The 23,752-nt window shown below is 39.6% G+C and overlaps 5 protein-coding genes across 8 annotated transcripts; 2 read left to right on the top strand and 3 right to left on the bottom strand.

The window, feature by feature from the left end:
- Positions 1-1,642: 1,642 nt before the first annotated feature.
- Positions 1,643-2,077, bottom strand: LOC138619214 (transmembrane protein 100). Its single transcript, XM_069695498.1, has one exon. It carries the CDS (start codon positions 2,075-2,077, stop codon positions 1,643-1,645), a length of 435 nt encoding a protein of 144 aa, XP_069551599.1.
- A 4,396-nt stretch (positions 2,078-6,473) lies between these two features.
- rcvrn2 (recoverin 2) lies at positions 6,474-10,108 on the top strand. The gene is made up of 3 exons (XM_069695751.1): positions 6,474-7,004; positions 8,971-9,082; positions 9,629-10,108. Exons 1-3 carry the CDS (start codon positions 6,624-6,626, stop codon positions 9,715-9,717), a joined length of 582 nt encoding a protein of 193 aa, XP_069551852.1. The 5' UTR covers positions 6,474-6,623; the 3' UTR covers positions 9,718-10,108.
- A 23-nt stretch (positions 10,109-10,131) lies between these two features.
- LOC138619358 (germ cell-specific gene 1-like protein) lies at positions 10,132-15,575 on the bottom strand. Its single transcript, XM_069695745.1, has 6 exons — positions 14,806-15,575; positions 12,319-12,501; positions 12,158-12,205; positions 11,920-12,072; positions 11,644-11,755; positions 10,132-11,513 (listed from the first exon to the last, which is right to left on the bottom strand). Exons 1-6 carry the CDS (start codon positions 14,999-15,001, stop codon positions 11,141-11,143), a joined length of 1,065 nt encoding a protein of 354 aa, XP_069551846.1. The 5' UTR covers positions 15,002-15,575; the 3' UTR covers positions 10,132-11,140.
- Positions 15,576-18,027: 2,452 nt separating this feature from the next.
- Positions 18,028-20,677, bottom strand: atg12 (ATG12 autophagy related 12 homolog (S. cerevisiae)). Its single transcript, XM_069695752.1, has 4 exons — positions 20,584-20,677; positions 19,333-19,469; positions 19,187-19,249; positions 18,028-18,237 (listed from the first exon to the last, which is right to left on the bottom strand). The coding sequence occupies exons 1-4, from the start codon at positions 20,675-20,677 to the stop codon at positions 18,178-18,180; spliced, it is 354 nt and encodes a 117-aa protein (XP_069551853.1). The 3' UTR covers positions 18,028-18,177.
- On the top strand, positions 20,659-23,714 carry isoc2 (isochorismatase domain containing 2). 4 transcript variants are annotated; one of them, XM_069695748.1, is made up of 7 exons: positions 20,659-20,746; positions 21,132-21,204; positions 21,511-21,635; positions 21,728-21,940; positions 22,421-22,491; positions 22,656-22,773; positions 23,548-23,714. In XM_069695748.1, coding segments are annotated over exons 2-7 (594 nt in total). In that variant the 5' UTR covers positions 20,659-20,746; positions 21,132-21,203; the 3' UTR covers positions 23,614-23,714. The 4 variants fall into 4 exon arrangements, with proteins under 4 accessions (XP_069551849.1, XP_069551850.1, XP_069551851.1 ...); XM_069695749.1 differs by lacking the exon at positions 20,659-20,746 and adding an exon at positions 20,775-20,908; XM_069695750.1 differs by lacking the exon at positions 20,659-20,746 and adding an exon at positions 20,915-21,063 and having other exon boundaries at positions 21,147-21,204.
- The last annotated feature ends 38 nt before the right edge of the window (positions 23,715-23,752 follow it).

Raw genomic sequence — 23,752 nt, 5'->3', positions numbered from 1 at the left:
AAGATGGGGGGTGTTGCTTGACTTCGACGTGCGCGGACACGTCTTCGGTCTGGCCAATCAGAGCGCTGCTCTCGTTGGTTTTTAACAAATGGGCAGGAAGAAGAGGCGGGACATAAGCGTTTATTTCAGAGGTGGCAAAAAAAAAAAAAAAAAAAAAAAGAAGAAGAAGAAGAGGTTTCCTGAAACTTGAACGATGACACGTGACCCAGAAGCTTGCTGCAGGTTGTCAGGTGACCTGAGTAAAGCGCGTCTCAGTCCGATACCTGTCGAAATACCGCACATACCTGAGAATAATCAAGTCCGTTTACATGATACACGCTGTGCTAATCACTTTGCGGGTAAACCGGTCAACAATGTTTGCATTGTGAACGGTGCTGGAAAAAAAAAAAAAAAAAAAGTTATTCAGGTATGAAGTTCAGTCAAAACACACACACAAAAAAAACCCGAGTGAGCCAAGTGTTTATTAGAAACATTTGTGCAGACGCTTCAGTCTTTTTTTTTTTTTTTACATAAGAAGTGTGCTTGGAAAAAATCGGGAAAACAACGTTTACTGTAAATCGAAACCGGGAATACCACAGGATGAATAAGGTTCGTTTTTCTTCCAGCAGATGGAGTTACTAACCCATCTCTGTCCTCTCTTTCCTCTCCTGGTTTCTGTTTTGACTCGCACTGTAGCTCTTTAAGATACAAAAGCCTGTCCTGTTTTTTTCTGAAACATTTCACATCACCCGCATCCTAATTGAAACTGATTAAAAGGTCGTTTTTTCCGTTTGCTTTGGCCTTTAGCTGTTGTTTCATTCCGTTGCTATAGCGACAACATTTACTGACACAGTTCCAGTTGCAGTTTAACTGACACTGTTGGATCCACCATTTTGTCTGATTTGTTTACAAGTAAATATTGATAAACTGTGGATGCCCATGCTGGATCATTAGCTCTAACAGTTCCGTTAGTTAAGTCTATAAGTATTTGTAATCTGTGATATTGGACTAGTTCAATCAATATGGTGCTAACGGAGTCTGAGGTATGTATATGTCCATTATATATACATATATGGTCTGTTACATGTTACATTTCTGTCAGTGAGAATTAAATATAATACTTTTTCTTTACCCACAGGAAGTAGTGGGTGTACTGTTTAATAGTATTTCTCGTTTTAGTTATGTAGAAGTACAGAAGTAGCCTATCACCAGACATGGTTTTATTGTTTTACAATGAAGAAAATCGTAACTATATAAGCTGCTCATATGTTTCATGCGCATAACTTTGACCAACAGGGTAATTATAGCTGTTGATACACTAAACATGTGCAGTAAAAAGCACAATGTTTTTCTTTAAAGGTTGACTACTTGAGGAAAATGCCACAAGAATTGCAAAACAAAGACTTGCAAATTTATAGAATACAGGAGGGTACATGATATTTTTCAGTCAAAAAGAGGAGTTGCATATCGAGATAATCTAGTTTGCAAGATAAAAGAAGTATAGTGTGACTGACATGGAGTAAACTTGTATTGAAAAAAAATCGGAGCAGAACAGGTCAGCAGGAATGAGATTTCCTGCCTGTATGTTATTTACAGAGACATCTGTCCCAAGTTCTGTGTAGATTTTTAATCAGTTTATTTTATATTCTGTCACTAATCTCCTTTACACAGTGACTTTTTTTATCACCCGCCCACTCTCTACAAGAACTTCTTTTCCATCCTCTCTCTCCTCTCGAGTCATTTCTCTCTTTTTCTTTGTCAGGAGGTTAAACGTCACCACGCCTGCCACCACCACAAAACTGATGGTCAGAATCACGAATCCCAGTCCTAACAAGTGGAAGGTTCCTCCTTCCAACTGGTTAAGATGGTCCCACAGCCCCACAGCTACGCAGCTGATGCCGATGAGAGTTCCCCAAAATCCGAAGGCCAGCATACAGGATCCACAAGACAGTTCCACGCCCCCAGTCACCACAGTGATGCCCGCCACGGAGACCACTCCTTCCGGTAAGGTCACTGTCTCAGATTTAGGGTCGAAGGTGACGGAGGAGGTGACATCCGTTAAAGTGGAAGGATCAAGGGTTTCCATCTTGGTAGTCATGGTTGGTTTTTATTACTTGGTAGAAAGGCCAGGAGTGATTTTACGTGCAGCTTCTTCTTCTTCTTTCTTTCTTTCTTTCTCCTATAACATGACACGTAGTGCTGATTAAAAAACACTTTGCATCCACTTTTCCAGTTTTATTTCCACTTAAAGAACTTCAGGGTTGGAAAAATCATATTATCCCACACTGCCTGACACTGAGTGTATATAGTTGCATATTTTTTTACACTGTGTGTAATTTTCATCGGTTTGTTCCAGCTCTTCTTTGAAGCTAATTTACCTGTTTAAACAGACGAATAGCTACTTCTATTAGTAAACTATTCAAAGCTCATACTCCATTTAATTTTATGGCTACACATTTCCATCACATGTACATTTTTTCTATGTCTTGCACATCATTTTAAACACATTTTCTGAAAAAACAGCCTGATATACATTCAATATTGATTAAAACTTTGGGATCTTCACAACATTACAATTTATAATCGGGTATGTGTGAATTTTTTTTGACTACACAGCATGCCTTTGTAATGACTGACCCACTGGTGGGCTGACATAGATTAAGCTTCATGAAGATTGGTATTTTAAATGGAAAAATACCCCCAAACAAAAACTTTTTAATTCGATTTTAGATACAATTGCAGATAAAATCTTTTCTTTGGCCTCTCCCACTAAACACAACAAAGACAGCTTTTTTTCTAACTAAGTGCAACAATCCCTCACACAAACCTTAGTGTTTTTACTTTTTGGATAGAACAGAATATGAAAGACGTTTCGCTTGAAATTCAGATAAATCAACACTATGATAATATTTGTGATTTCTAAGAAAATAGTTGTATTCTCCATAAAAAGCTTTGCTTACCTCAGTGTTGAATCAGGAGCTTAGATGTCAGTGGAATCGGTGTTGAGTGCAGGTCATATAACGTCATTAATGCGACTCTTTTCAATTTACAACTCTATGAATGAGAGCCTAAAGCTGCTGCTGACTTTCTCTCTGGATAGTGGGAGCAGAAATGGGAGCAGGAGCCCAAGTGCTTTTCTCAAATATATCACCAACGGGAGGCCTCACAAAATGGTGGACACAATCATCAAGATCGGCCATAGTTTGTTTGTTCCTCTCTTTCCTTGTGTTCAGTAGGAAGCTCTCGTCTGTCATTAAGCGTCATTATGACCCATTACCAGATATTCATCTGGAAACAACTCCCTTCCTCCTTTCCTCTTGCTTTCAGTCTTAAGATTTGAGTTGGCATTGTTTGGGCAGCGAGTGGATTTCTCTCTTTGTTTTTCAAATATTGTTCTGTTTAGCTTTCCCATTTCTTTTGTCACTAGTAGTGACGAAAGGTGCAAATTGCTTCCTCATGCTCTTGTGCTTAAAATTTGAGATGTATACTGACTCTGTGACTGTTTTGAAATATGATTGGGGAATATTCTCTTGGACCTGTCTGTTTTCAAAATGATTTCCTTTAGTAACCCCTAGCAATTACACACAAATTAAAAGTGAAGAAACTTTGATTGCAGACAAATTCCTTGTTCCAGAAATCGCTTTCCAAGTAAAAGGAATAATAAATTCAAACTGCACGCATTGATATGCGGTCCCTCGTGCGCTGCACGTCGGAGAGCCGGCGGCCCCGAACCGCCGGTTCACCGACGCGCACCGTAAACTTAAACTTAAAGTTGCAATTTTTGTCTCGTTTCCTGTCTCCAGCAGGGGGCGCTACGACTATGAGCGAATACAGTGAACCCTCGCTATAACGCGGTTCACTTTTCACGGTCTCGCTGCTTCACGGATTTGCATCGTGCATTGAAATCACATTACGACTATATGTAACGTAGATATATTTAATGTCCAGTTCTATCTATTTCAATTGTAAAATAAAGGTTACTACTTCACGGATTTCGCCTATCACGGTTTCTATTTGGAACGTAACCCCCGCGAAAAACGAGGGTTCACTGTATTACCATACAGATGTCTTGACATGACAATGTGTGTGAATCGCCAAAAGTGGCAACTAATTTCAAAATGGCAGACCTCCTGTTGAGTTGACATAATGGTGCATTGGGACTTTTTTGTACGTCTCGGTGTGATACACATGTCCACCGAATCTCGTGCATGTAGGTAAATGTAGCCGCCGGGGCATCTGTTTAAGGGGCGCTAGCGAGCCATTTGGCCACGCCCACTCACAACTCCACTAAAATAAGAAATTTTCCGCCATTGTGTACTAACTTTCATGAGTTTTTGAATATGATAAAGTCTACAAAAAGGCAATTCATTTGTAAGAACAAGGACTGGAAAGAAAAATAATTCCTTGGATAACAATAGGGCTTTTCACACCATGGGTGCTCAGGCTCTAATGACCTTTGCCTGACCCTCTGTGTTGGCACTCTTGAGTGTGCTGCACTGGCAATTTGTCAGTGTGTCTGTTTCACAGGTTGATACGGTGACACAAGGGAAGCTTGATACAATTCATTAAGACGGTATAATGCTGTCCAGCCAACTAGGCTGTTGCCATGGACCTAATTGTGGATATTTTTAGATGTGTTGACCTATGTGATTGGATAAACTTTCACCTGCATTGTTCATTGTCCATTACTGCCTGCGAAAGAAATACATATTATATTCAATGTTGCAAAGCGGTGCTATTATTCGAATTCCTTTAATAAATCTGTCACACTATCAGAGTCCAGACTGTGTTAAGATGCCAGACATCCATTTCACACATGTCTACCCGCTCTCCACTGGTAGGCATTTCAAAAGTAGCAACAAATCCTCGCTTGCTCTATCTCGAGGGTACAGGTCAGATGTCAGGGATTGTTTTGTGAAGAGGAGGGGGTAATTCTTTTGGTCATGGCGCTCACAGGATAAAGATGATGGTAATTGGCTAAGTGTTGGATTGGGTGGGCGGGGCCTGAGTAATCCAATAGATGGGTTCGGTAAGCATATTATTGGAGCAAAAAATATCCTTCTACAATTTAAAAAAAAAAGATAAATGAATCATTATTATACAGTGTACATATAAGAAGTATAGGTTGCTATACTTTCATCTCTGCTGTTAACACAATTTTTTTTCTCGTATAAATATGTAACACATGAAGTTAAACCCCTTACCGCCATACTACGTCAATCTGAAACAATAATTAAGACAATCAAAATAACACTTTTAGTCTAATCAAAGCAGACACAAAGACAACAGAGTAATGATGTAAATGCGCCAACCGAAGCGGCATGAAATAAGTTTGAAGTGCTGATAATTACAATGACTCCTCAGATGTTGAAATGAATATGGAAATGTAGGCAGAGAAATTTACTGGAACTCAGTTACATGGGACAGGTAGAGAAACTTTTGGATCATTGCAAGTGAGAGTGAAGTGTTTAGTGGGCATATGTGGGATTATTCCGTCTGTAAATCCTTAAAAGCATTACAATACTAATTGGCATCCATTCAACAAATCATAATTTTAGAGAATAAGAAAATGGGAGATCACGTTTAAACATTTAAAGACAGTTGACGGAGGGCAATATCATGGCTCATGTAGGACAGGAAGAAGGTCATGCACAGAGAAGGCCAGCAGTGATGATGATGATGATGTGTGTGTGTGTGTGTGTGTGTGTGTGTGGGTGGTGGTGGTGGTGGTGGGGGGGGGGGGTGGAGGTAAAGGTAAGTGGGGAGAGGGAGTTAACCTGCCTGGACAGATGGTAGTCTGGAATTAGATGTCAGTGGTCAACTAAATCCGTTGAAAGGCCACCACTGAAATAGAAAACATGGAGATCTTAAAGCTATTTTTGAAGACACACCTGAGGCTGTGTTTCCTGAATTTTGCAGAACCCAATCCACTTGCCAGTTTACCAAACTAAAGTTGAAGTTTTTCTGATTTTATGGCAGTCAGATGCTTCTCAATTTTATGAAGGGGCAAGTATTTCCAGTGAGATGCATTAAACTTATGTTGATTCATTAATATTAAGCTATTAAGACTATTAACTTGGATACAATAGCAAAAAGATTAACTCAGAATTCTTACAGTTTGCAAATAATTTGATGAGGAAACAACTCAACACTATCATACCCTATAGATCCTTATAGACTTCCAGAGCCAATAGAGAAAATTAATATCCAGGGGTTCACTTTAGTCAAACACTCATCCACCTTAAATCCCGCATTAACAGAATTAACCCAGTCATCTCCTCTAGGAGTGTTTCCCCCTGCCCTCCTTTTCTCTCACTGTCTTACTCTCGAGACAGACACTCAATTCTCCAGGCATCGTCTGCCTGCACGACACACAGGCAATGTGTACATTTCTGATCTTCTTGACAATATTGTTTGCTGAGTTGTTGCTAGAATTAATTTGATCATATTCCTAAATTATATTTATTTTACTCAGGGTTCTGTTTGGCTTTGAACATCAAGAAGAAAAAGTGTACCTGGTGGTCAGGAACATATTTAGGACAAACAAGAGAGTCATTTGGCACAGGAGGAGAAAGCCTCAGAAGAACTCACGTGGCAAATACTGTCCAGGGAGTTTGTCAGAAGTGACACTGAAAGCAACTACAATGGGAAATACAACTAGTAGCGCAATGTCAAAGGAGATCCTAGAGGACCTGAAGCTCACCACCAAATTTACTGAGAATGAAATCAGCCAGTGGTATGAGAACTTTCAGAAGCAGTGTCCAACAGGACGCATTACACCAGAGGAGTTTGAGCAGATCTACACCCGCTTCTTCCCCGACAGTGATGCTAAGAGCTACGCACGACATGTGTTCCGCTCCTTTGACACCAACGATGATGGCACTTTGGACTTCAAGGAGTACATCATTGCGCTGCACATGACTTCTACTGGAAAGACAACCCGAAAACTGGAATGGGCATTCTCCCTGTTTGACGTGGACAAGAACGGATACATCAACAAGACAGAAGTGACAGAGCTCTGCCAGGTGAGAGTGATTCATATGTTTAGAGCAACAGTAATACTGATGAGAAGATGAGGGACACTAATCATAATTCAACTGTCACAAAAAGATTCTAGATTTTTAATATTATCTGAAAATCTACCTGAGATGGTTGATGAGTAAAGCATAAAACATATTTCACTTGTGTGTTGTTAACTCGTGTGTTGAGACAGAAAATGTTTTCCTTAGAAGTAATGATTTCCTCTGTAAATGGAGTCCAAACCATTCTCTTGTTCATGTTCCTCAGGTAAAGGTTTTAAGATATAGGGGAAGGAATATATAACGCAGATTAACCTACATGATGTAATCCAACATAACAGCCTTGCATTAATACCAGATTTAGAAATTTATAAGGTTACATTTTGCTGAAATTTCTAGATCAGGTGTTGCTGTATCATATTATCAGGTTTACCTTTTATTATGTCCATCTCCTATTAGGGCCACCAAAGGTGTGGTGCTCTTAGTTGGAAATTGGCCATCCCTCTCATGGTATGAAGGTCTCAGTTCTAATTGCCAGATCAATTAGCTAGTCTATTTGAGCCTAAACCCTTTGATAATCTCTGTGATTAGATCTCAAACAATAAAGGTAGTCTAACTCTTAAACAAAGCTACTCTTAAATTTCACCGCCAACAGAGAGAATACACATCGTCCTGAGTCTAGTCCATGCTTGTTTCACTCATGAGGCTGTCACGTTTACTGTCTATTACTCAATAGGTTGTCTATTTGGACTCCATACTGTACTCTAATAAATACCAGCCATTGTTTTCATGTCATCAAAGTTCAGTCTCATAGAGTTTGTAAAGTTTTTTATGTTCTGTTTCAAGACAAATCATATAGAATTGTAAGAGGTTTAGACAGATCAGCCAAGAATCCAGCTGGCATTGTAATGGGATTTATTCCTGGCCAACTGGCTTTAGTCCATGAGTGTCATGTTTACAACCACTGCATAAAATAGCTGAATTTCAAAGCCTTCATGGTAGTTCAACAGCCTACAACAAGATTGTAAAGGTAGAGGTTGGAAAAGGCAGATCTGCTATATGCATAATAACTATCCCCCAATTTATAGACCATTATTGACAAATCTGGTATGTTCTGGATGTGGGTGTAAGGTAGGAAACACAAGTAATGAAGGCAGAAATATCCAAAAACTATTCCAGCCATATAGTATACTACACTGACTAGTAAATAGAGTATAAACAGATTCAAGTCTACATTCTTTGAGGGTAAGCAGCTGCTTGACACTGCTTTGTTTTATACCTATAACAGACTACAACCTCACAATCTTGTTCTTTACAAGCTCCCAGTCTGAACTATACAGACCACAAGATCAGAAGGGCAAGATGGAGGGAGAGTCCACGGAGAAAAGAGATGACATCTTCGTGTTTGGCCTGTGGCCTGAGTCTTGGCACTAATCCATGTTAATCTAGGTGTCTTAAATGTGGGAGATGAGTGCTTCCTCTCTAAGTGGGACACACACTTAAAGGCCTGAACCTAAAGTGCACAGTCATTTACAATCTGCTGGATTTTAAGTGGCCCACTGCAGATCAACTACCTCTGAAATATACCTCTGTCCAGGGCTGCTCTTGCAGCTCCATTTAGTCGAAGGATCGTGAGTATTGCTGATTGTTGATTTAATTGTAGGCTGCTTGATTTTGTTGTATCCAGCATAACTGCTAAGCGTACAGTGACTAATGACAGCAATCTGGACAAAAAATAGTTTAAAAGAAAAAGTGCAGCCTCGTAGCTTTTCTCTTAGTGTCAGGTAAGCACCTGAAGCTCGATAACCCACATGCGGACAAGATACTACTTAACTTAAGAAGGCAGTGAGCTTACTCATTGGTCCCATAGGTTAAATACTTTGTGGCTTCTACACATTTTATGTGCTGTGTTGATGTCCACTACATTTATGTGAGAAAAATGATGCAGCGTTATCACCCAACCCCCTCTCAGGCCATATTTAAGCTGATCCCCAAGGAGGACCAGAGCAAGCTACCAGAGGATGAGAACACACCCGAGAAGAGAGCCAACAAGCTGTGGGCTTACTTTGAAAAGAAAGACAATGGTAAGAGGCATCACTTGTACATATACATTTTGGCCCCGCCATGTATTGTGCACTACGTTTGAGAGTGGAACAAATCTGTGGAAGCTCTCACTACCTTTCTTCAGCAGATGTTCTGACTCTCTGTAAAGAAGATTAGATTTTACAATGAGCTGTTTGGCTTAACAATGATACAAGCAATAAATCCACCTGTGGGCACATATCCCTTGTTACAGCATTACTTGTGTCATGCAAGCTTTGTTATGCTTGCACCAACCCCTGGCTATGAAACCTTAAGTAACACTAGCTTTGCATGCTGTCACTCACTATCTCTCTCTCACACACACACACACACACACACACACACACACACACACACACACACACACACACACACACACACACACACACACACACACACACACACACACACACACACACACACACACACACACACACAGGAGATAAGACCGGATTTCTTAGATAAGATACAGTCATTATTCAACCTTGTGTTTACCCCACAGTCTTTTCTCCTTACTTTAACTTTTCTTACTCTTTTTCTCCTCACAGAGCGACTGGCGGAAGGAGAGTTCATCAAAGGACTAATTGAAAATGAGAATGCAATGTGTCTTATCCACTATGAACCAATGAAACAGTAGTCATTCCTATTTATCCCCTCTCCTTCTGGCTTTTGTTAAACTATGTCCTTTCTTGTAAAACCTATGTTTAAGCGTGAGATGCTTTCTCCTCCCTCCTCCTGAATCCACAGTGTACATACTCATCGCTGCAGTGTCTTGGTTGCAACTAACTTTGCAAAAGTTTTTCATTTACGTCATTTCGTTTTAATCTTTGTCAATGAATTTATATCAGACAGAAGCATTTTATGGTATACTGTTCTGGTTTAAATAATATTTTGTCTCTAGAGAAATTGTTAATCAAAATTTAAAAAGTACAATACCTAAAATGATAGCTTTTTTTTTTTTACATAAGTTTAAATGTCTTAATTAAGGTTGTAGCTCTCAAGTGTTGTACTTTATTCACTGTACAATAAATTAAAGGTTTTCTCATACATCTGTGGTTTGGAAATCCATTTATTTATCTGTCCCAGAAAATAATAAATTCTTCTTTGACCTAGAAACACACTGTATATCATAATACTGGTGGCTGACAAAAATGGCGCTTTAGGTTTTAAGTTTTCAATTGTATTAATCCCAGACAGTAAATCCAGGATTATCTCAAGTGTATAACCTACAGATATTTAAGGTAAATGTGGGTACATGTATTTATTCGTATTCATTCTTGCTTGTATAATCTGATGTTAAACAGAACTTAACGCTCGTGTAAACCACTGTTTCTCTGAAAGGGTTATGTTTTCATGGTGCAGATGTTAAGGTGTGTGTGTGCACCGCCTGTGCCAGTGCGTGCCTGCGTTTCCTTCCAACTTTCATTCTGACCCCCGACAACCCGCTCCTCTCCGTCCCGTCACATCTCTCCTCACTCTATTCCTCCTTCGTTCCATCCAACTCGGGATTACTGGTTTACACATAATCTTCTGTTCAACATCAGAGAGCAGACTTCTCAAAATCTCTGTAATCTTTCTATCTCTATGGGGTTGTCTGTGCAAACTGTGTTTGTCAACAGAAAAAGGAAGACCTTGAAAAAGGAAACGTGCTCAGTGTCCCACTCAGATAAATGTGAATATATTGTATGTTTACTGAAAAGAACTGGATGTTCTTTCAGAAGGCAACACATCCAGCCTATAAAACGAATTGGTCGCTGAGTTAGTGGTTGTCCTGATACATTGCGATTTTAACATATAATCAGTAACATGAGAGAAACATTTATATATAGAGATATACATTTACTTTGCTACCATGAGGCACTGAGAAATCCCCAGAAAACACTTGCTACATCGCAGTCTTTATATGATTTGATATGAAATGTGCTGATTTTATTGGCCTTTCAGCCTCATCAGTACATCCCAAAGTTCACTGGAAGTCAAAACCAGGATCCGTTTTTCAATTTGCTGATAGTGTCTTTTCAGTTTTTCAGCTCTTTCACTTGATGTGTGTAACTGATCCCCTAGCAAGGTGAATCAACTCGGTCCATGGCCTCCTCCATCTCATCCATCTCTCTCTCACAGTCCTCACACCCCTCCGGCCCGCAACCTCCAACTAAAACCAGCGTCGGTACATCCCCATTCCCCACTCCAACCACGCTGCCATTCGGGGCCCACGCCACGTCAATCATGCCGTCTGGACACTGCAATAGGCCACTGACGGAGTAGAGCCCGCCCCCTGGAACGACCTCATCATAGGATGGGGCGTGGGTGGCGGCTCTTGCTTCCTCTAAACGGAGTCTCTGTCTGCGCCGAAGCTCGATGATGGTCTTTGTGTAGGAGTTGAGTGTGACCACAGCGGCTCCCATACAGCAGCTAAAGGACACCCAGGCAAGACTAGGAACATAGAATTTCGAATAGTTAGGAAAGTAGAAACATGCCTTTAATTTATATGTATAATTCATATTTTATGCACATATTTAAATATTACAGGCTTGAATGTTGTATCTGAAGAGCAGCCACTTACGCAAATGACCAGCCGTAGTCCCAGGACTGAGGCCTCCAGTCTTTAGGGCCCACAATAACTGTCATCTGAAATACTGTGGTGTACATCATGTGTGCGACCATCCCAAGAAGACCTACACGGTAGGTGGATCAAACAAATATTTAAAAAAAATACAGGACTCTCAGATGACTATATAAAAAAATGAATTACGTTGGTCCTACAAGCAGAAGGAAAGGGTTATGAAGTTCTTGAAAGAAACAAAATAATGTAGAACTGAGCGATACACTGGGTTCTCACCTGATAAAACAGTGCAGATAGCTGCATAGGCATTTATTTTTAGTGAGTGCATCTCTTTATGGGAGCACAAGACTTCCAGCCACATCAGTAAGAAGCCCATCCCCAGCAGACCAATGTATGTAAACTCAGAAATAACTGACAGCCAGAGCACACCTGCAATGTGCAAACACATGAAAAACATACAGCCATACAGAAAAATATGTCAATACTGCAGTGAAAGACTGAAGACACAACTCACCTTGTGTTTCCCCTGGAGTTAACTCTATAAAGCTGCGACATTTCTCTCCTGTAGAAGGACAGCATTTTGAATAAAGAGTATATGTGAGCAGGTAGAACCCAAACAGCTCTGAAAGATGAGCAATTATTGTGACCAGGTCCAAGTGTGCTTCTTAGTCTCACCGTCACTGTGTTTTTCACAGCTTTCCCAGAAGCCAGTGTGGAAGTATCTAAAAGCAAACTTGTCCTCGCCTGTCTCCCAGATGTAGTGAACTGCATTGGCAAGCTGCCTTTGTCTGATCTTGGCCAGCTCATCTCTCCTGGCTGGAGACAGTGTGCGGTTGAAGGGGTTCTGAGTGGGACTCTCTGTGTGAAAGCACAAGGAGATGACTGTGTGACAAAAAATTTTAGGTTAATTTTTTGTGCCTGCATTTGATTATTTTGGTTAATGAAGTCAGTGGCTGGAGTAAAACACGTCATGCACCGAGTGGAGGTCTTGTCTCCATCTCTTTCTTCTCAGCTCGCAGAAAAACAAACCCATTCATACTCACGCTCACATTTATGGAAAATCAACACTCTCCTAACCTTTACAGACCTGCATTTTTTAGAAGGTGGGAGGAAATCTGCATGCACAGGAGCCATATTATGCAAATATTAAACAAATACAGGACCCTCAAAACGTTGAGCACTAAAACCTCTGTGAATCACACCGTTCCCTCAAAGATAACATGCCTCTGTGTTTTGCAGTCACATGCAGCCTTGTCAGTGTACACGCTGTCATGCCACGTGTGTTTATAAATCAGGTTTCTACCCCTGTGTATTAGTAAAGGTGGATCCTTTGTGCGCAAGTACACAAAGTACATGCAGTGACCAAAGTTAATTTCTCTATGCAATAACAGCTGTTAATCTCATGGTGGATTTAGCATATCTGTTAAGGGAATAATGACCACAGAGCAGGCAGTGTCGACCCCTGCTCTATGGGCGAATGAAGCTTTAGGAGCCACCTTCACACCCCACAGATTAATACTAAGCCATAATTAAGTTCACAGTGGGACTAAAGCATTGGCAAAAAGAGATTACAAACATCAAAACCAAGGACAATCACTTTCTAACCAGAGTAGAGGCCTGTCACTTTATCCAGTCAGATTAGTTCCAGGTATTTGTTATCATGTGGTGACAGAGCGCAAAGAATTAAAAATGTCAACACTTGTGTATTCAGGTTCAATAGTCAAGGCCAAAATTTTGAAAAAGTCAGAGTCAGAAAAGTTGCATTTTAGAAGACACCTGAGAAGATACAAGAAGGACCATACACAGACACTCAAACACACACATGACTACGGTACACACTGTACACACATACTGCGAACCATCTAAGTTAGCCTCAAGAAGAGGTTTAAATTCTAAGGGCATTAACTCAACTTTGGATGGAAACATTTTGGTACATGATGCATTAATAAGCATCTCAAAGTGAAGGTTCATTTTTGAACATGAAAAAAAAGTAATTTGACAAAACAACCTTCCCTCCAAGTCCACCTGCTTTTTCCAGAGCTTTGTCACAAAGCTGTGCACTAAGAGCCCATTAAAGCTCCAGAAAGAGATGGGGTTAAAATTGTTTTGCCAAAGCAAAGCAAAGCATTGTGTAGATTTCTTAAGTGGCATTTATAATGAAATATCGAATGAAGTTGTGTACCACTGCAGGGTCGGGACAGGCCATTGCCTTTAACTAAAGATATGTTTCTTGAAGGAGAGACAGTATGTTTGTCCTCCAGAAAGTCTCTATGACTAAAACATTAGGTAACCTGTGGCTGTGACAGCTGGTGCCTTAACAGTTACAGATTCAACAGTAAAATTATCCCAAATTACAAATGCCTCATGCTATGAAAACACCACGACTGTACAATGACTCCAAGATCTCATGATGTTAAGAACAAATTGAGACATGCCCGTGAACGTGTGGTAACAGGAATTGGGATCGGTCACATATTTTTACTGCAGTTAATTTCTGTTCAATGTGCACTTTATTTATAAGCTGATGGGATGGTAGAGTGTGTGGGGTACTTGGGGTTGTTTTCTTTCTCTTTCTCAACTATAAACTTGGTTATTATCAAATGCTGCTTTTAAATGGTATAAAGCGTAATAAAGTACATTTACTTAAATACTGTACTAGGTTTTTGAGGTACTTGTTTCCCTACTTTATGTAACTTTATGCTTCTTTTTACTACATTTTAGAGATGACATGCAAAAATGTGTTGTATCACTATTATTAGCATGTCTGTTGTTGTATGTGTACCTGTCCTCCTCATTTGTTAAAACAAGTCAGAAAAGATGTCAACTTTAAGAACTTTAAAAATTGCATCAAACATGGCTTTTTAAGATAAATGGTTTTGACCAATCGTTTTGCTTATTTCAAAGTTTAACTGAACTGTAATTGAACATCTGCACTCTTCCTGTAAACTTGTCAAGACACAAAACACACAACCAGAAGGAAGCTGCATGGGGAGGTACATCTCAAAAGTGGGCATTCAAATATATCTATGCATACATATCTGCGTCCAAGAGCCAACATTAAAAGATCAATCCAAGCTACTTAAATGAATTTACATTTATAAAGTATAAGGAGGCACAATAAAGCTGCACAAAACATGCATTTGATGTGTGGCATTTCCATACCTGTGGTGTAAGCCTCGCTGTTGTTCTGACCACAGTTCTTCATTTTGACAGGTGACAGGCAGAGGGGCTTCACCACTTTGTGAGTACCCTCACACCAATAGGAGGTGCAGAGAGCCAGGATGGAGAGGGCCAGAGCCAAAGAGGTCAAGGTCAGGGAGAGCAGGGAGCGAGAGCGACGGGACATACCCTCCAGCATGGCCACACAGGACAGGAGGTAGGCAGGGGGAGTCCGGACAGAGGGAGAGGAGGGAGAAGTGAGGCCAAAAAAGGGACACAGGGGGGGAAACTGCACGTGGAAAAAAAAACAGAGAGTATGACAACAGTCACAGATGGAGTCGAGAGGGAGGGAGGGACAGATGCTTTGGGGCGGTTTTAAGAGGTGATGAGCTGCCAGGTTTAAATAGAAAGCAAAGATAACTGTGATATAACAGCAGAGACAGAAGATGTCAAAACACAGCTGACAACGGGGTACTGTAAAGTCAGCGTGATTAAAAGAAAGGAAGATAAAGAGAACGACAGGGGAGGGAGCAGAATAAAATACTCTGAAGTCGATACGTGGGAAAAGACAGATGGAAAAAAAAATGAACAAGATGGGATTTAAGTGGATGATGAAGGGGAGAGAACGGTGGGAAGCAATGGTATAAGAGTATGCAGCCAGGGAGCTCCAATCTGAGGTCCTGCTATTGATCCCCGTGGGAATTGATATGGCCAATACTTTTGATCCTTTTGTGTGGACATATTAGATCAGTGGAGATAAAGAACATCCTTAAACTAAATTCATTACCTTTCAATAAAATAAAATTGACTAGCTGAATGGTGCACACAGAGGCTAAGGCCAAGGTGTCCATATGGTGACATCTAACTTTGATGAATGTTCCTTCAATCACTGCCTTAGGTCACATAATCCTCCAATTGTTTTAAAGGAGGGATTATAGAAAGCTGTATGCTTCTCTGTGACCCCAGCTAATATCTTTGTGCTCCCTGATTAACACACTCAAGCCTGCTGCTCATTATGAACTCCCCTGCTGGACCAAAACAAGACGGAGGGGAGATAAACAATAGATTACTTTTTATTTTTGATGAAATTATGGATAAATCCCAGATCTAAATTACTTTTTTTTTTTTTACTGATAATCCCTGAAAATCTGCTTTAATCTGTTTATTTTAGGTGTGTTTTAGTGTTAAGTGCACTCAGACCATGTCGTCTGTCCCCATCTCCCATGTAATATCTCTGTCAGCCCACAGTCCCTGAAAAACAACAGAACAAAGGTTAAACCATTTGAATTTCACACAATAACTCATCTCTGATCCCATTCTGTTGTCTGACAGTAAAAAGAAATACAACAAACAAATATTAAAAAAAACAACCATGAAAGTATTATTGTGGCCATTACAGCACTACATGATGTACGACTATTATTATCTAACTGTTCAAAATGTAATAAGTAATGGAGGCATCTGATTGGTCACGAATTCATTCAGCATTTGAACTATCAACCTGCCGAGAACTCTGACAAACTGTGTGCAAGTCTATATATCGAGAAAAATTGGTGCTGTTTGAGAGGCAAAAGGTGACCAAATACTGATTTAATTCATTTTATTGATATATCAAAACTATTCATGGCATTCCTGCTGACCGGCTCCCCACTTTTGCTTTCAGTGCCTAAAATGCTTGCACAGTCTATGAATGGTTTTCAAAAGACCTGACCTCTGTATGCATGTTGACATTATTACAACACAACGTTGCTTACTCTCAGCATTAACTGTCAACTTAATAGCCACATGAATTTCTACATCTTGTTTTAAGTACAACCATGCAGACAGCTTTATGTTATTTTAAATGCTCACCACCATTTTCCACCGTGAAACATAGAGAACATACTCCCCAGTTTTGGGTTTGTGATCAGGATTAACACACAATGTGACCGGTAAAAGTTGAGTACAGAATGAACCATTCAGGCTGATCTGTTCAAGATTTGGTAACATTTCAAACATCTTTAATCTTAATTCAACAGAAATACAATTCTTGTTGATTTAAAAAATAAATAAAAAAATAAATAAATACATTGACATGTTTTTCTGTCTCAACAAATATTTAGACACTCATTAGAAACTTCCCCTTATTCAACCTGCATGCATCAGAAAAATATTTGAAAGGTCTAAATGCAATAGGTGGAAATAAAAGCAACAGATACCATACATCACTTATTTTTAAGATAATATTTTATTAATTCACTTTACATATGTGGTGATATTTAGGGTGACATCTTAATTTTGTTGGCTTTGTTTTTACTTCCATGCAAACCAAGCTCTTTGGTATACTATCATAAATGACAAAGAAAAGAAAATTAATTCTCATATTAAAGAAGCTGGAAGCAACAATCTTTTTCTTGTAAAAAAATAAATAAATTAGCTAAACATTTGAACAATAATCATAATCGTTTGCCGATTCGTTTTCTGTCAATCTACTAATCTCTTCAGGTTCAGATATTTTAAAATGACAAATAATGTACCTACCAAAGTCCTTTCTCTTGTCCTTTGTACTTCATGTCAAACATAAAGGAGCTACATGGTAAAACCCAATTTTCAGCTGTCACTTCTTACAGTCCTCTGAACCTTGGTTATCTCAAGAGCTCTTAATCAAAAAGCTCCTTAAGAATTTGATTTTAGTCGCTCCATCTTGGATAGATTCTCTGTGTGACTACCCTCTTCCTCTTTCTCCTCTGTATGAAACCAGTTTTCCTCCTCCTGGATGAGCATCAGTAGCCCTTACCTCTCCAGCTGCACTCCCCCTCTGTACTCCTCCTGGCCAATAGGCAGATGGAGATGCAAACTGATGGAGCGGCTGAGTGTCTGTTTCCACGCCACTCCACTCTCTTTTCTGTCTTTCTTGGGAATTTATGTCACAAACGCATTCTGAATCATGTAATCCCTCCAAGTCCATCTGTTACTGTAGTGCCCCCTCTCTTCCTGTGTCTGTCCCTTCTCCACCTCCTAAAACCTTTATCACCAGTTTGAGTTCCACTACATTACAACTTTGACTTGTTTAATTACCACACTAAGAGGGAGGACACTAATGACCAGCTCATTAAGAGGGCTTTCCTTGTACTTTCCACACAATCAGGCCAAATCCTAGGCCAGTGAGTTCAGGCGGGTTTTTTTTTTTATGGGTGCCGAATGTATACCCAGAAAAAAACAGAAAAAAACCCCAGTAGACAGAGCTTTCCATTGTCACAATAATTTATTTACATTGTATTTACATAATAACTGACAGATAAGAAGTGGCCCAAGAGAAAAACAACAACATTGTGTGCATATTTGTGAGGACGAACTTAAGGAGGATGGGATCAAAAACAAAGTTGTAGAAAGCAGTTAACCCCAGGCTTGAGATTTGCAGTAATGTAGAACCAGCTTGCCATCACTGCTAAAGCACTGAAACAACAAAGAGGAAGAAAAGGAACCAATAAAATGTTTAAAAAAAAACCCAGCAATTTAACTGTCAAGTAATAATTAACATTGGGATGATTAACTGACGCAGTAATCTCTAGACTTTGAGGTCTTTACTGTTACTTATCAAAACATTAATGGTGGCCTGAAGGATTTTGGCTTATGTCACTGGAAGCTTCCCTCTTATTGCCCCCTCTGCTGGTCAAATCTCTACATGACCTGTCCTCTCATGCAGGCTGAACACATGCAAACGCAGTATTTAATATTTCATGGAAGACCCAGAGATTAGTCCAGTATGGTAAACGTGTCTATATTGTGGTTATTTAGGAGTTACAACTTTCACACATATTTTTCTGTCAGAAACAAATTTGTATCTCCGATTCTCCAATTCAAATCTGTCAGTGGGTTTGGAGTCTCTGACTTTTGCAGGTTATGCTAATAAATATAAATTTTAAAGAGCTCATTTCTCCTCTGGCAGCCTGACTGACACTCACTGTTATAGCAGGTAAAACTGTATATGGATTACTGTATGTCCTTATAGGAGGTACAATATAAGATACAATGAAATTACAGGCTCTTCTTTTCTGCAACAGAAAACTGTAAATTCCTGCTCAGTAAATCAAATGTGGTGCTCTTACAGATCCCTGTCTTAATGTTAATATGCTTAAAAATGTTGCTTCACTCACTAATTTAATGAAACAAAAAGGGAAAATACTATTACTGACAAACTATTTGTGTATGTGTGTGTGCGTGTGTTGCAATATCATTTGGGAAAAAACAAAGAAGACAAATGTGGCTACGGTCTATATTTCATTTTTTACAAATAGTCAATGCCAAATGACGACGTATGTATCTTCTTTAGGTTGAAAACTAATGACAAAATAATACAGAACAAACTACAACCACAGAGCTTTATAACTGTACATTTACTCACATCAAAGAGGAGACCTACTTCTTGATCCGGTGAGGGGGCAAAAGACTGGTTAACATAGATGAACTGGAAAAAATATAGATATAGTTATATTATTATGAAAAGACATGATTTGTGAAATAAACATGCCAAAGGAAAAACATCCTTACCAGTTGTTCATTGGCATCAAGCTTGAGGAAGCGGGAAATGAACTGAGCAAGAGACTGTACTGTCCTCCCCTTGTCCACTGCCCACTTCTTCGTTTTCATTATAGGAGTGTCTCCCACTGCCTTCAACAGCACATCAACTATAAAAACAGAGAAAATAAAAGTGAAAGTTGCTACGGCTCCAACCCAGACTGATCTCGACAAAACTAGACTTGAACTGTTCAGTGGAATTTCTGGAGAAATGCTTGTGAAATCCCTGGAGGCATGACCAATAATAATAATAATAATAATAATAAAAAAAAAAAAAAAAAAAGGCCTCAACAGTTTCCAATCAAGAATTATAGAGAAAACAGGCCTTTTTTAATGAGGACAGTGCTGTATGGAGAAATGTAATGCATCCTTTGGGTTTTTGCACACTTTATTACACTGGGCAACAAAATTGTAACTTATTTTTGTCCAACGAACTAAAATAAGTGGAATTTATAGTATTTTTTGTTCCAAATTGAAAACTTTTTATTTATTTTTTTTGTGGGGGGAGGGTTTTATTTTTTTTTATAAGTGACAGGGTGCATATTACTTAACCATAAAAAAAAAAGGCTGCTGTTACACTTAAAATATGTCAAAAACTTCTAAAATGTACAGTATGCAGCACTTGAGCCATCATTAATACACCCGTGCAAAGGTCTAGAGTCTGTCAAAACAGTTTCTTTGATGTTTTTGAATAAAGTTATTTCATAAAGTCACGCATATTGTTTTCTGGAATAACTAGGAAACTGAAAGCCGTTTCAAATTAAATCCCACATAGCTAACGAAATGTAAAACGTAAAGTATTGTTTGCAGTTTCTGAACACACTTGTGTCAAACGTCGCATTTTCAATAAACTAAACTAAATAACTAAATATATCATCTTCATGTCCAAGATATGAATGTGGCATAACTGTAAAATATACTTGATTAATCATTGCAGCTCTCTGTAAAATATGTAACCTATGAGAGGAAATAGATGAAACTGTAAATTACTCTCATAATTATTAGCATTAGCCATTCCCCAAACCGGTAGGATCACGTGTTAAAAAAAACCCTACATGTTCATTGGTTAAACAGGAACAAACAGCCACCCCATTGGCCATATCTACTGTCAATCGACTTACACGTCACACACCCGGAATTGTTTCCTTTAGCATTAGCAACAGTCCTCATAAACAGATGACTTCGTAATCTGTGAAGTAATATCGGTATATTGCGGTTTCTTACTTTTTTTCTTGTCATCATTTGTCGCAGAGTCGTCTGATGGTGGCTGCAGCTCCTCCTTCTGCGCTTCTGTTGGGGACTCTGCATTGTCAGACATCTTCTGGTGACCACTTTGGGTTACTTCACGGTTCCTACCCGCCCCCCCGCGCTGGCAAGGCGATTCGTGGTAAAAACAAACAAAAAACAAAAACCGTGACTGCTATTGGTTCTGAGAAACATCAATCTGTACGAAACGTAATTCTATTGGTCAGTAGGATTCTGGAAAGGCGGTGCTTATCAAATAAATGCTCTTGAGTTGAACTTCTGCGTCTTCTTCGCTACGTGCTAGGTTAGGCTTTATTTTAACTTTTTAATATATCCGCCAGTAATGTGATTGTTTCATAACGAACCTGGATGGTGGTTGATTATTTGGCTAATAGTGTTATATGCCGTTTTTGTTCAATATTGAAGGCGTAACTTTTTTTTTTCTTGCAAAGAAAATAGGTAAATACTCTGCTGGTTTCAAATTACAGAGGAGACGTCACATGGTAAATAACACTTTAACCTGACAGGTAAACTTTCTGCAGTCACATTGAACCTTTCACCACCTCCTCTGCTCACATTTGGACCACTCAAGCAACAACAGTAAGTCGCATTTCAATTTCACTCAAATATATCACATTTGTGTCCTGCTGTGATAAGTTTTGGTCTCATTGTTTTCAAGATATTGCAACATCAAGGAACAAGGAAGACAACCTCTTTCCTCCTTTTCAATGCATTTTTGCAAAAACATGCTTGGAAGTACATTTTTGTTGTCCCGTCATTTTCCAAATAATGCTTAGACACAAGGAGCTGGACAAGGGCACTTTAACCTTGCATTTCACTAATGATGGTGCGTCACCTAATGTATCTGAACTTACTCTGTTCGTTTACGTGACCTCGCTATCGCAGTGGCAAAGATTGGCCGCCTCGCCACCAAGGATGCAGTGCTCTTCCTGTGTGACATGCAGGAGAAGTTCAGACCCAACGTCTTCCAGTTCACCAACATCGTCAGTAATGCTGCCAGATTGCTACAGGTCAGTTATACTCGCCACCTGCAGTAGTTACGTGTGAACTCTTTGGACAGTCTTAATCAAACCCACCTGCTCTCTCCTCCTTCTCCTCGCAGGCCAGTCGTGTTCTGGGCATCCCGGCCATTTTGACAGAACAGTACCCTAAAGGCCTGGGACCAACAGTACCAGAGCTGGGAGTCGGCGACCTGACGGCTCATACTAAAACCTCCTTCACCATGATGATAGAGGAGGTGGAGAAGGAGCTTCAGGCCCTGGGAAACCCCAAACAAGCTATACTGTGTGGGATAGAGGCACACGCCTGTATTGCAGTAAGACAGTATCAGCAGTTGAGCTGTTAAAATGACACAATATAAAAAAAAACAACCTTGGAACTCTTTGCTTGCGTGTAATTAATACATTTATTTTCACAGTCATGTTGATCCTCCTCTCAGTATTTGTATTTCTTACAGTACTAAAACACCGTCCATGCTCACACACACACAGCAGCATACTGTATGTCTAATGCATTCTTGCATGAAAAAACTTTTTTTTTGTGACAGAAATGGATTTACTGAAACAACCTCCTACAAAATTTCAACGATAACTTAAAGTGCATTTGGATATATGTGTTTATATTGTGTTGGCCCTGCATACTACAAGAAGTAAAGAAATGAGTGTGAGGGTGGTAATAATACCACTAATAGAGGTCATTATTTAGTTATCTTATGTTTTTTTTCTCTCTAGTTTGTACAGTGGTTTTGCAGTTTTAGTTAATAAATTGATGAATCATCTCCTTGTCCTCTGCTCAGTGTACAGTTTATGATTTCCTTGAGAAGGGGATGGAGGTCCATATTGTGGCTGATGCTGTCTCATCCAGAAGGTAACTGTTTATTCTTCACAAGTTTTTTTTTTTTTCTTTTTTTTTTCTTTTACAGCATCATATATCATCCCCGTGGTATGCTAAATACACTGTATAGTATAAATTTGCCTTGGGGAAACTGGTTCCATGCGCTTTACTACGATCATTTGTGCTTTCCTCATCAGCCAGACGGACCGTTTGTTTGCTCTGTCCCGACTGAAGCAGAGTGGAGCTTTTCTCACCACCACAGAGGCTGTTCTGCTGCAGCTGGTTCAAGATGCCAAACATCCCAACTTCAAGGAGGTGCTTAATACAGCTGCACTTTGTTGCACCCCTGAGACACTCTTGTCTGTTTTATTTGTGTTGCACATATAAGCCTGGCTGTTTTGCAAAAGGAAACAAATTTGTTCTCCGACTGCTGCCAGATGCAGATGTGCTAAAAAAAAAAAAATTGGGAGTCTACAGACTTCATCTCATTTGTTGCTAAAACTTACTACCTTGTCGTGGACTTTGCTGACCGGTTGCAAGTAACATTGTTTTAAATGTCCCATATTTTACACTTTTCCTGTGTTTTATTGGCAGCCTTGATATCCATATGAAGATATTTTGTGGTTTGAAGTATCTAAAATAATCTCAATATTGTTTTACATCACTTCTCTTAAGCTTCTCTCTTGCGCTCCACCAGCAACAGACTCTTTGGGTCTGTGTCTTCAAGACATATTGTTACCAATGACACTCTCTTCTGATCGGCTTTTTCTGAGTGATGTATGTCCAGACCAAATACCGGTTTACTTCAGTATTGTAGCCTGCTAGCTCCACGAATAAATGACCGCTCAGTGTTTTCTTTCACATAAGATTGGACAGTGAGCCGTGCTGAGGGCGGACACTTGGCGTGAGCGTGAGATTGTGACATCACAAATTTACAGAAGTCCAGACGGCATAGTTGTTGTGTGCATTGTACAGTGTTCAAAACCAATCATGGCGATTATTTCGTCATAAACCTGCTGCTTACTTGTATGAGCAGGCCAACGTCAATTTCACAAGTATAAGTGACTAACACATTCATTTTGTCGGCAGATCCAGAAGCTCATGGCCCATCCGTCCCCCGACACCGGCCTCCTCGCCTTCTTCAGCGCTCTGTAGAGAGATCATCTCCTGTCACTGAACTCCACAGTACAGAACTTCACTGCTTCCAACATACTGACGAAGTTCACAGACTAATAAAGCAAAGCTGCCAGTTTAAATTTGTACTGCTGTGCTTTGGTGTTCATGCATCTCGATC

This window comes from Brachyistius frenatus, unplaced genomic scaffold (assembly GCF_029030835.1).
Source record: "Brachyistius frenatus isolate BFR_SWC_R1_liver_20210118 unplaced genomic scaffold, ASM2903083v1 Contig_20, whole genome shotgun sequence".
Classification (NCBI taxonomy): Eukaryota; Metazoa; Chordata; class Actinopteri; family Embiotocidae; genus Brachyistius; species Brachyistius frenatus.
Note: the sequence above shows the minus strand (reverse complement) of the source record. Positions and strands in the feature narration are given on the sequence as shown.

Excerpts from the sequence above, each read along its gene's own strand:
- LOC138619214 (XM_069695498.1), bottom strand. The coding sequence starts at position 2,077 with ATGACTACCAAGATGGAAACCCTTGATCCTTCCACTTTAACGGATGTC.
- rcvrn2 (XM_069695751.1), top strand. The coding sequence starts at position 6,624 with ATGGGAAATACAACTAGTAGCGCAATGTCAAAGGAGATCCTAGAGGAC. Across the intron at positions 7,005-8,970 it reads AAGTGACAGAGCTCTGCCAG|GCCATATTTAAGCTGATCCC; the intron begins GTGAGAGTGATT and ends ACCCCCTCTCAG. Across the intron at positions 9,083-9,628 it reads CTTTGAAAAGAAAGACAATG|AGCGACTGGCGGAAGGAGAG; the intron begins GTAAGAGGCATC and ends TTCTCCTCACAG.
- LOC138619358 (XM_069695745.1), bottom strand. The coding sequence starts at position 15,001 with ATGCTGGAGGGTATGTCCCGTCGCTCTCGCTCCCTGCTCTCCCTGACC. Across the intron at positions 12,502-14,805 it reads CAGCGAGGCTTACACCACAG|AGAGTCCCACTCAGAACCCC; the intron begins GTATGGAAATGC and ends GCTTTCACACAG. Across the intron at positions 12,206-12,318 it reads CTGTGAAAAACACAGTGACG|GAGAGAAATGTCGCAGCTTT; the intron begins GTGAGACTAAGA and ends GTCCTTCTACAG.
- atg12 (XM_069695752.1), bottom strand. The coding sequence starts at position 20,677 with ATGTCTGACAATGCAGAGTCCCCAACAGAAGCGCAGAAGGAGGAGCTG. Across the intron at positions 19,250-19,332 it reads TTGATGCCAATGAACAACTG|TTCATCTATGTTAACCAGTC; the intron begins GTAAGGATGTTT and ends TATTTTTTCCAG. Across the intron at positions 18,238-19,186 it reads AAGTAGGTCTCCTCTTTGAT|TGCTTTAGCAGTGATGGCAA; the intron begins GTGAGTAAATGT and ends TTGTTGTTTCAG.
- isoc2 (XM_069695748.1), top strand. Across the intron at positions 21,941-22,420 it reads AGGCACACGCCTGTATTGCA|TGTACAGTTTATGATTTCCT; the intron begins GTAAGACAGTAT and ends TCCTCTGCTCAG. Across the intron at positions 22,774-23,547 it reads AACATCCCAACTTCAAGGAG|ATCCAGAAGCTCATGGCCCA; the intron begins GTGCTTAATACA and ends TTTTGTCGGCAG.